General features: G+C 36.8%; 1 protein-coding gene across 4 annotated transcripts; it reads right to left on the bottom strand.

Moving 5' to 3' along the window:
- Positions 1-5122: 5122 nt before the first annotated feature.
- LOC122308171 (mannan endo-1,4-beta-mannosidase 2-like) lies at positions 5123-10241 on the bottom strand. Of its 4 annotated transcripts, none has more exons than XM_043121358.1 (6): positions 10103-10241; positions 9279-9658; positions 7993-8190; positions 6700-6822; positions 6083-6294; positions 5123-5733 (listed from the first exon to the last, which is right to left on the bottom strand). In XM_043121358.1, the coding sequence occupies exons 2-6, from the start codon at positions 9633-9635 to the stop codon at positions 5328-5330; spliced, it is 1296 nt and encodes a 431-aa protein (XP_042977292.1). In that variant the 5' UTR covers positions 9636-9658; positions 10103-10241; the 3' UTR covers positions 5123-5327. The 4 variants fall into 4 exon arrangements, with proteins under 4 accessions (XP_042977292.1, XP_042977293.1, XP_042977290.1 ...); XM_043121359.1 differs by having other exon boundaries at positions 10198-10215; XM_043121356.1 differs by lacking the exon at positions 10103-10241 and adding an exon at positions 9763-9979.
- Positions 10242-11533: the final 1292 nt, after the last annotated feature.

Consider the following 11533-nt stretch of genomic DNA (forward strand, 5'->3'; position numbering starts at 1 on the left):
TATACGACACTAATGTTCATTACACTAATCCAACTACGACATACAGAACACGATTTGTCATCTTACTAAATAGTACATTTTCACAAGTACAAGTAACTAATAGAAGAGACAGACCTCGACTTCTATCACTCGAGAAGGGTAGGTCCTTATCTCCTCTTGAACTAAATCTTCATCAAGGCCTATAGTTTCGATAGACAAAACCATAAGTAGGTTAAACACCTATGACAATACTACTAATGAGAAACAATGCAACTGAAGATACATGTACTATTTCATGTAAATGATATGTGAACACATATATTTATGCATGGCAAGGAATCACCCTCTAAACAAATCTCAAGTATATGTAATTATCACCAAGATGAGAAACCACCCTCTTATAAAAACACAAAGCTCATCATTTCTCATCGCAAAAATGTCAAGGAATAACTCCACCGTTCGACATGGGAATCACTCTACCCGATCAATGTGCAAGCTGATTCACTAGTTTCAGATCATCTGACACAAGGAAACACTCAACCAGCTCCACACACCTGAAGACAACAAATATGATCAAATTGGGGAATCATTCTACCCAATCAACCAACTTGAAGACACTACACATGATACACTTGAGAAATCTCTCTATTCATTTATCAAGTGAGACCAATATGAAAATGTTTCACCCCGATCATCACATGGACTCCATCTACTTGCATGAAACATATGGCAATGTATCGTAGGAATGGTGTGGGGAATCACTCCACCCAACCATGTTGATCGATACACGATAAGACTCCCACATGTAGAAATCACAATCACCACCATTCATACTCATAATCTCAAAATCTTAGTGTAAAAATAATCCATAAACATAATGAAGAAGATGCATTATTTTTCATATAGAAAAAGGGAGAGAGTTACAGAATATACAAAGCCTAATCTTACAATATACCTGCAAACATTCACCCCACATTCCCAATACAACCTTAGGAGCTAACCTACTTGAACAATATTTAAACTACTACGGTGGTGCTAGCACTGTTCCTCATGTTGCTTCCTTTATCACTCGGCGTTGAGATGTGTCAGCCAAACTTTCTACAACGTGCTACTCGCCTTACTCTTCATTTGGCCACACATTGTCTACCTAGTTTCCTCTTCTTCGCCTGCCATCGGGTGAACCTTCCTTGGTTGTCCAATGTTGAACTGTGTTTGTCAAGCTTTCTACAGAGTGCTACTCACCCTACTCATTGAACTAACTGCACTTTGCATAATTATTGCCTCATCTTCCATAACACCTTTCTAATGGGAATGGGTATCTTCCCTTACTTCAGTGTAGTCCTCACACTGCTAACTCGATGTCCTATCTTAACGGAGTTTCTAGCTGTGTTTTTGTGGTAGCTCACCATTGTGATGGACCCCACAAGTTTGTAATGGCTTACACAAACAAAACTCGTTGTCTTCTTTCTTCCCAAGTAAAGTGCTCATTATGCATGATAACTTGCTGACAATAAAACAACTTGGGCTTAAGTGGGCTGGCTTGGTGGCCACCATCACCAAGCTTGCCAACACCAACAACAAGTGGGCTATGAGCTCACCATTGAAGGTGGTGAGATTCACCTTTGATGGGCTATCTGCATGCCATGCGAGGTCATGGAGGAGGAAAAAAAAATCATTGGTGGTTAGTGCCTTCAATTGTGAGCTCATAGCCCACTAGTTTAGTTGATGGTAAGCCAAGCGCCCACCAAATGAGGCATCAGGGTCAAATCATAAGCTCACCCAACTTCTTTTCCTCAGCGAGCTATACACCTAAACCTCAACCTAGAAACTGGTGGGCTAGATGCTCACCAATTAAGTCCCAAGGCCTACTAGTTTTCATATTCCAATTAATTGGGTTGTCTGAGTTTGTGGGTCTTCCCTTCCTCTATCGTATGCATATTGGAGGTCAAAGAGTCACGCTCTTCCTTACCATCTCTAAGCCCTATTTCCTCTTTTATACGAAGATGTTGGCTTAGATCTTCCAGAGACATTTTCTCCTTTCTATGCTTCAGACTTCTTTTGTAGTCTTTCTATGATGGAGGAAGTTTATCAATAATGGATGAAACTGATATAGAATTGACCAAGAATATGCATAATTTCATTGAATTGTTTAACAATAGGCCTAGAATCTACCATTTTATAATTGAAAATTTTGGTAGCTAGAAATTTCTTACTCGTAGCATCTTCTAAAAGATACTCAGGCTCAAGTGCGTCCCATAGATCCTTGGTAGTTGCTTTGTTCTGGTAAGTGTCAAACAATGTATCAAACATTCCATTGCAAATGTGCCCTTGCAGATGCGGTTATCTTGTTCCCACTTGATTCTTGCCCAACTTTGAGCGATTATCTCATCCTCATTTTCTGACGGCCTAGGAGTGGTTAGAACATACACCACTTTGAGACTGGCAAAGAGAAAGTGCATCTTCTTTTGCCAGCATCGAAAATTGGCTCCATCAAAATATTCTATTTTAACAAAATCTGCAACAAACTCTCTCAAACTATATGCCATTAGTAATCAAATATTGTCTTAAGATTGTTGATACAAAAAGGACTGCAAAACAAAATATAGAGGGCTAGTTAGCTAAAGGTGGAAGCAAGGGGATAACGGAGGTCTATACTTCAGCTACCATTCCAAAGGATCTAAAAAGGATATTATGTCTAGATAAATGTGGATTGTCATGCTTAACAAAGAGGTAATCAGTGGACGTAGGAATATTTTTGGAGAAATTGAAGCAAAAGGTCGTGCGTTAACTTGCGTTTACTTGGAGATGTGATTTGCATTCTTACATAGCATTCACATTTTATGCTTACGGTGCTTCCTGTTTCTTTTACGTTTGGTTATTTATTCATTATTTTTTATATATTTTGTTCTAATAATTATCCTAGTGGATTAGGGATAGGGTTTTGGCCTTTTCAATAAGTTCTTGCCATTGGCACATGGGTTGGTTTTATTAAATATTTGTAAATCTTGTGTTTTGGATGCTACCATGGTATTCTTCTGTCATAAGTGAGGGTTTATCTAATAAAAGTGAGTCGGAGTCACTATTGGATATGTGACCTTGTCTCTTTTATAAAAATATATATATAGTGAGAGAAAGTTTACTTCTAAGCGAATTTGCCTCCAAGATACAATGAAGTACAGAACAAATTTATTTTTCTAATTTCGTTATGCACATACTAAATTAGATCTCGAATTTCCTTTAATTTTGCTATTTAACCAAAAAATTAGAAACATGTTCTCTCGAGAATGAATAGATTCTAACAAGCTTTAAATAAATGAAATATTTGGAGAGAGAGAGAGAATTTCGAAATTGAATTCTGGGATACTCAATTGGAAGGCCAATGGATCTATTTATAAATGGTCAAAAGATGCAAACGAAAAGTTATTAATTTTTCATTTTTCTAGAAACTGTTCGGATTAGGTATGTATTATATTTGTTGCCATAAAACACAATAGTTGGACTTGGTCGAATGGTGACCTCATTTCTCTTCTAACTGGTTTTTCACCGGTTTGAGCCACATGAGTGCGCTTTGGGAATTTAATTTTTCCCATGCGTTGCAGTGCCTCATGCATGGTGAAGCCTTTGCTGAGTTGCAATGCTTCAGATATGGCATGCCCCGCATGCAATGCGTCGCGCCCTTGAGCCCATGAGTTGCGGTGCTTCACGCATGCCCTTGGTGCTTGGCTGGCACGCGTGAAGAGAAGTTAAAAACTACTTTGTCATGGAGGTGACTTGACCTCAAACCCTCTGGGTAACACCACTAAGCCAGTGGATACCTTATGATGTCATATATAGACCCAAAATATTATAACTCTTATAATATATAATTAATTATTTTGAAAATATTTTCAACACCTTGTACAATAATAAAGTGCAGAAAATATAAAAATATAGAAAGAGAAAGGATTTACATGGTCCGCACTAAGGCCAATGCCCATGGTCTTTTTAGAGCAAGATTAATTATAATTGATAATTGTACTGACTCTCATAAATTGATGCATTCATGGAGGTGGACAAGTAATTAATGACGAAGTCTATGGTTGCCTGAAGTGAGTACAAGGAATTATGAGTTTGAAGGTGAAACAAGAGTTCCATCCATGAAAGCATTCTACTTCTCAGCAACATGGATAGGATCTTCGTAAGGATTGAACAAAGAAGATGAAGAAGACAGCATCACCATTAGAGAGGTGTCCCAACACTGCCGACCGATAAGTGCATTATGCACTTTTTAATTGTTTAATTTTTTAAGTATTTTTTTAAATCACTTTAAATATTTTTTTATTTAAATCACAAATTCATCAAAAAATATTCTCTTAATCATTAAAAAAAAAAATCAAAATCAGGAGAATTCATCGGGAGGTGGCTTTAGCTTTTTCCAATAGAAATATGGGTTAGCCAAAGCAACTTATTGGAGTATATGAAGAGAAAATACACTAGGTCATTCTACTTGTAAGTTAGCATTGTCGATGCACCCCCGGCATTATCGGTATGACGTGTTGATTTGCAAAAGAGTATACCAAAAAGTATACAAAGTTGAGTCTTAGGCTACCTTTGAATGTTGAATTAATTTCAAATTATCTGATTAATAGTAATATTTTATAGGTCTCATTTAAATATGTTTGAATACAAATAGATTGAAATATGTATTTAAATGTATGAAATAAGTTAAACGGCTTTGCTACATACAGTCGCCACATACAGTCGGCGTGCAGTCGGCTGTACGGAATGAATAAAAAAAAATTATAAAAAAATTTTTTTATATTCAAGGGAACCTACATGAATTATAAAAAATTATAAAAATAATTTTTTTTTTTATGTAGGTCCCGTATTAATTTTTTTTTTACAGCCGACTGCACGCCGACTGCATCTACCGACTGCAAAAAGTATTTCTCTAAGTTAAAATGAGTTTAATTCTTTTATAAAAAAATTAAAAAAATCGTGGATCTCATCTGGTTTGAAATGGGTTGAGATCATTTAACAACCAAACATTGCCTTAAACGTTAATGGAGTGGGTGGCGTATCCTCTACACGAACGTGGAAAGCTTTGGAAAAGCTGAGAGTTTCTGCTCTCCATGTCTTTCCTCTTGGAGTACAAGTTTCAAAATTAACTAAATATTACAATACTTCCTGTAAACTCTGCTTCAAGAACACTATCCTGTAAGTATATTATGTGTATGGACATGAGAAGAAACAGGTATAGCCGTATAAAACAGTTACCTGCTCTCCTTTTATGGCATCAACTAAACAATAAATGAGAACCCACATTTCCCCACAAAAAAATCGAATTTTCTTACGAGCAAATGGTAATTCTATTCTTTCTCTAAGCACAGTTCTCTTAAATTTCCCTTTAATTGACTCGGTCCCTGGATTCTTGCCAACCTGCATGATTGTTCTGTTATCAGCCTATATGTTGACGGCCTCGCCCATGGAACAATAGCAAAATCATCATAGTACTCTTCCATTCCACCAACAAAGAACTGCCAGGCCAAAGCACCTGCCCCCGACCGATTTCTCTTTGCAGATTTATAGATGATATCCAGAACAGTTTTGTAAAACCTATCTCGCTGAGATAATTGGAAGTCCTTGTTCAGGTTTGACAACCCAAATTCAGTGAACATGACAGGTTTCTTCAGTTCTTTGTCTCCATCCTCAATGTGTGAAAGCATCCACTTGGACACATATTTGAGATTGTCTTCAAATTCTTGCCCGTGAAACCTAACAAAAGTTAAAAATTTAAAGATGAATTGAACACATTTTAGGTGTACAACCAAGAAAATACAGGTTTGCCTATAGGAAAAGAAGAAAGGTTTGAGGGCATGTGAGCCACACGTTGAAGCTCAAGCGAAAGGCTGACACCAAGGTGATAGAGGCTGTTATTTGGGTTTGCATGAATACAACAATCAACGAGCAATAACTGAACCCTAGAGGGTATTCTTAAAGCCAAGTTAAAATATTCCATGCTTAAGTATCTTGGTTTCTGAATGGCTTTCTAAGATTTCACTTGGTTGTTCCTATTTTGACTTGATCAACTCCATCATACAGTTCATCACCACGCAGCACTTACCAATGGTCTGGGTAGATGTGAACGGAGGCAAAATCAATGTAAGAGATCTTTGAGTTGCGAATAAAATCAGACCCAAGCCTGGACGCCCACTCTTCTGGGTTCATGGTCAAGCTTTTGGGGGTTTCAGGACCATAAAATCCTTCCAAGCCAACAGTCAGTAAATGGTTCTTGTCAATTGATTTCACAAAAGTTGACATTTCTTCTATCCAATCCTGCAAGATAACGCCATAGTTAATTTGTAATAAAAAAAACTCTTATCAATAATGTGTATCAGAATCAATCTCTCTATCTCTCTCTCTCTCTCTCTCTCTCTCTCTCTCTCTCTCTCTCTCTCTCTCTAACACAGCAAGTGCAGATGTGGCTTTTTCTGCTTTTGTTTGTCTTTTTTGTGTACTTAAGCTGAAAAACTCAATTCCTTGACATTTAATAAAGAAGAAAAAGACAGCTACATCAGATATACACAAATGTTACTAATTATTGTTGAATCTTGCAAAGGAAGTGGAATTCTTACTAATTCACCAATTTTAAAGACATTTTAGAAGTTTAAATCAGTGTCAAAGGCATGTATTCTTCTTTAATTTGGCATAGAGGATTAGAATCAAGAGTATACAACTTACTTGGAGAGTATCACCTGAAGTATCAGTCATGCAACGGGGTTCATTTATCAATTCCCAGGCAAAGATGGTGGGATCATTTCTATACTCGATCCCAGTAATGGAGTTTCTCCTTGTCAGGATAGTCTGACAAAAGGATGTATGTCAGAAATAACAAAATATTAAAAAATATCACTTCTAAATATACAATAGCACTATCATTATACCAGTATCATTGAAATATCGGTATATTGGTTAAAATAAAGATTTCAAAGAAAAGGATGGTTGAATGAAAGCTTCAATGGTTCACGTTTTTTAAAATAGTTTATAAAAAGAAAACCCTATATATTTAGTGGACAGGAGTTTCATCAATTTCAAACACTGCTAACACTGAATTAGTGTTTTATCCAAATGAAAACCAGAGTCCATGATCACCAGCAGCATCGAAAATCAATATAAATATATTTCATTATCTCGATCTGTGAGTTATAGGCTAAATCTGTAAGGTGACCACCATCTTGATTTATTCAAGTTGCTTATCTTCTTAGTATCCAAAATATCAAGTTATTACCAGGATGACTTCGAACAGCCATTATAATGATAACCTATTCTGGGATCATGTAATGACAATTACATACAATGCAAATATATATGATATTGATAATTATGAGATTGCTGATCAAGCAAAAACAAAATAAAACAATCGTTATTCCCACATTTGTATCTGGACAAGAACAGTAGAGAGGGATGAAAAGTAATAACTCAAGAAATAAAGCTAATTTATGCATTTTCCATTTATTTTACCAAAAAAAAATCTATGCATTGTCATTTCCTTTACCTCGTTTCTTTCCTTTATCTCATTTTCTTAATTATAATAAATTGGTCAGTGGTCTATTGCAATTAAGTTGTTAATGAACCAGGGTGGTCTGACATGATCTGGTTGAGGTAGTTCTGAATATCGTTTAATTGGGTAAGTAGGTAAAGTAGCATAATGTTAACTGGGGCCTCTACTTGTGTGTCATGTCATCATAGATACTTTCTACTGAACTGGAGGTATCATTAAAGCATCATAACACAGAACATTCTTAGCCTCATTGTGCAACTTTCCTTTGAAAAAGAAACTGTTAAAAGAGACATACAAGTTTCATTGATAAATTCAAGTAGGCTCAAAAATTTGGCATTATATTTTCTACTGGCCATGGAAGTACTGTTCTAAAGGTGTTCAAACCAACTGCTTGCAAGTTATAAGTTATAATAACAAATGCACACTAGGCTCCTAGGCTCCAAACCGGAAAGAAGAATTAAATAAGAATTTACCTTGATGTAATTTTTGAAGTAGTTGCGGATGGATGGATCAAAAAAGAAGGAATCATTGGAGGCGCTTAAACCTATGCCTTCTTCCCATGCCCACTTGACATATTGTGTTTTCCCTCCATATGCTTGCAAGTTATTTACTAAGCTAAGAAGCAACCTTATTCCATGTTGCCTGGCTTCTGCAATGACATGATCTAGTGCCTGCCAACCAACCCAGTTGTCAAATAAATTAAAAAATATATATTATTGGAAAATTAAGTCAAATATTATCAAGGTTATAGAAGAACTAGCAAACATGGAACAGGAAGTATTCTGGCATCATTCATCATTCGGTATTAACCTTTTGATAATTCATGAGCCTTAAGTACAAATGTTACGTTAAGAGAAAGCTTGACAAAAGACTTGTCAAAAACGGGGGAAAAAAGAATCTTGACAAAAGATATAGGCAATTTCTTATCAGATGTCCCTAAAGGAATGGGCAAAAGCGAAATGAAGTGAGCTGGGATTGGCGAACAAACTGAGGGAGCAAAGAGAAGGTAATTATAAGCATATACATATGCATGATATATATTTATATATATACATATCGCATATAGCATATATATATAAGAGATGTAGGCATTTACTGAATGATTAATGCAACTTACTTTTCTCTTTTCTTTTTGACAGGTAACTAACTCTTTTTTAATAAGATAAAATTGTACCACTATAATCTCTAAGGTTTTCAGCTAATTTGTTTTGTTAAGAAGCAGAGAGAGAGGGCAACATTTGAATCAGTGTACCAGAAGGATTTCCAATTTATCCGTACTGAATTCCTACACAAAAACCAATTCCTATAATGCTTAATTCTTTGCTTTTACTCTTCTCCAGTTCTATGTTATCTAACTTTCAGTCATAGACATATAGAGTGGCAAGCAAGCTAATTTGTATCAAAGCCTGTCATGTCAAAAACCTTGGTTACAAGCGACAAACAGGAATTTTTTTCTGTAAACAGGGTGGTATGCCGATTGTCACTACCAATATCAAAGATGATTAGCCAATCCACGCACCAAAACGATTTCATAGCGAAAAATCATAACACCCAAAAATAAGAGAGACAGCGCAACGCTCTGACATTTATATCCTATCGAGTAAGATGCAAAAACTTTAAACTTGCAAATAAAAGAAGAGAACAAAGTGATAAAACCTTCTTCTTTTGATTTTTGGTTGGATTAGAGGAAAAAGAGGTTAAAATGTAAATTATGAGAGGGGAGAATAAAATAACGCCTTAAAATGTGGATTTATAATACCTGGAAAACTTGCTCATTGAACCGACCAGGGGAAATCTGGAGGGCATTGTAAGCACCGTCGTTGAATGCCCAAGTTCTGCACACGGTGAGACCCATTTTTGCACCGGCTTGCAACATCGCCCGGATTCTTGGTCTACTATAATCTTCCACGGCACGGTCCATTAACCAGTAAGAGTTCCACCCATTAACGTAAAAGGCCCTTCCATCCAACATGAACTGAGTCCCATTCCTCTCAACAAAATCAAACTTTGGTTCTTGATGATAATTGAGCAAAAAGTCCCCAAAAGACATATACATGAAGGCCACACATGATGCAAAACCAAGAATTGGGTAAAAAAGCCCGTTTCCTGCCACCATTGTTTCAACTCCTAGTATGGGAGCTGGAGAATGAAAAAAAAAAAAAAAACAGTTATGCGCAAATTGAGACCCTTTTGGTTTAGTTTTAAGAAATTCCCGGAATCACAGACACCCAGATGAGCACTAACTCAGACACAGATTTGCACATAAATGCATATAAAATCCAACATCCAAAACACCCAGATCCCCCTTTATTGAGAATAACCCGAAAAATGCCTTGGAAGACGCAAAAAATTCAAGAATCCTCAATGAAACTAATAATTTTCACAGACCAATGTCAAAATCCAACAAAATTCCGTTACTATGGGAGGGAGGGAGGGAGGGAGAGAGAGAGGGGTGTTTGGGGGGGGGGGGGGGGGGGGGGGGGCGGGGGACGTATGTTGTTTTGAATGAGTTTTGGGATTTTATAGGGAAAATGAGCAAGGGAAGGTGTAAGCAAAGAAAGCAAAGAACCGAGGGAGGTGAACCTCATGTGAGAGAGAGAGCGAAGAAAGCCCAACCAACATTAGTCATACGAAATCAGTCAAAAATGAGGAGAGAAGAAAGGCAAGAGAGTGAGTACGGTGGTGGGTGCGCGGTGTAATGTTGATATCAGCTATGTTGGTTATTCAGATCTAAAGGAGGATCTGATTCTTATAGTCTTTCCGTGAATTTTAATATTGGACTCACCAGCTCTGTTCAACGCCCATGGGCCATGTGTGACTGTGAGTGATGTAGCCCCTGGAATCCCTCTCTTTACCATAATTGCTAGTATTCATCTTGAGGGATTAGAATTGGAAGTTACTTGCGAATGAATATATTCGGAACGTAAAAGTGACAAAAGAAAACAAAACATAAAAGTGAATGTCTCAACTTTCATGCTTCATTGAAACTCATATGGATTCTGAGGGGCTTTTTAAGCTTTTATGGGATATCAGATGCTTGATTGATTACTATTAATTCACGGACAATAGATTTTAAGGTTTGGTATTTCTTCAACTACTCCATGTGACGACGGGAATTCATGACCTTCTCCTCTGGACAGGCTTTTATTTTCTTTAATCTTTTTGTTTACTTTTGGTTTTGGACGGTTAACTTTTTTATGAGCAACCTTCATTAATTCAAAAAGAGAAATATAAAAGAGAGAATGGAGTAGGGTTCCTACAAGATCCAATAAATATTGGCATAGAAATATAAATAAAAAGAGTAATTCTAGATATAGTATTGAGGTGTGCAAGCCTCATACACTTCTTTTGAAAAAGAATAGAGTTTATTATTAAAAAATTAATTTTTTTCATGAGTCATATTTTATCCATTCCTTTTTCTAATGGACTACGTAGGACTTGCATATTCCAAAATTGTAAATATTATTTCTCTTTAAATATATATATTGTTGTTGCAACCCTATTAAATGTGACGCTTTCATACAGATGAGAAGTAGGCAGAGTAATATTATTTTTTCATTTTGCGCGGTTCCGATTCTCGATCAGTTCCGGTTCGCTCGCCCCCCTCATAATCCATTAGTGGGGTAGGGTGCTAAACTTAGTCGGCGCCCGCCTCCTCTCTAGACATGTCCTCAACAAACCGGTCGTTGTTCAATCGCCGCTTTTGGGGATGGAAGTGCTTGGCCGCTAGGGTTTCCTTTTCCTCAACCAATTCGGTTGTGTCAATATTGAGATCTGGTTTGAATAACTCAAGTCCCTTCGGTCGGTTCACTCAAGTGGTCTTTCCTTATCTTCCCTAATGTTCAATAGTTCTGGTTTGAGAAAGGAGCACCGGTCGAACACCTTGAATGAATAAGAAATTGGCAATAGAGGGAATCAATGATTCTTATTCAACTTAGTTGAAGCTAGCAACATGTCAATTACGCACTGGAGGTTGGTAAGAGCTGGGGGACATTAGGTCATGTTATAAATTAC

This window comes from Carya illinoinensis, chromosome 4, assembly GCF_018687715.1.
Source record: "Carya illinoinensis cultivar Pawnee chromosome 4, C.illinoinensisPawnee_v1, whole genome shotgun sequence".
Lineage (NCBI taxonomy): Eukaryota > Viridiplantae > Streptophyta > Magnoliopsida > Fagales > Juglandaceae > Carya > Carya illinoinensis.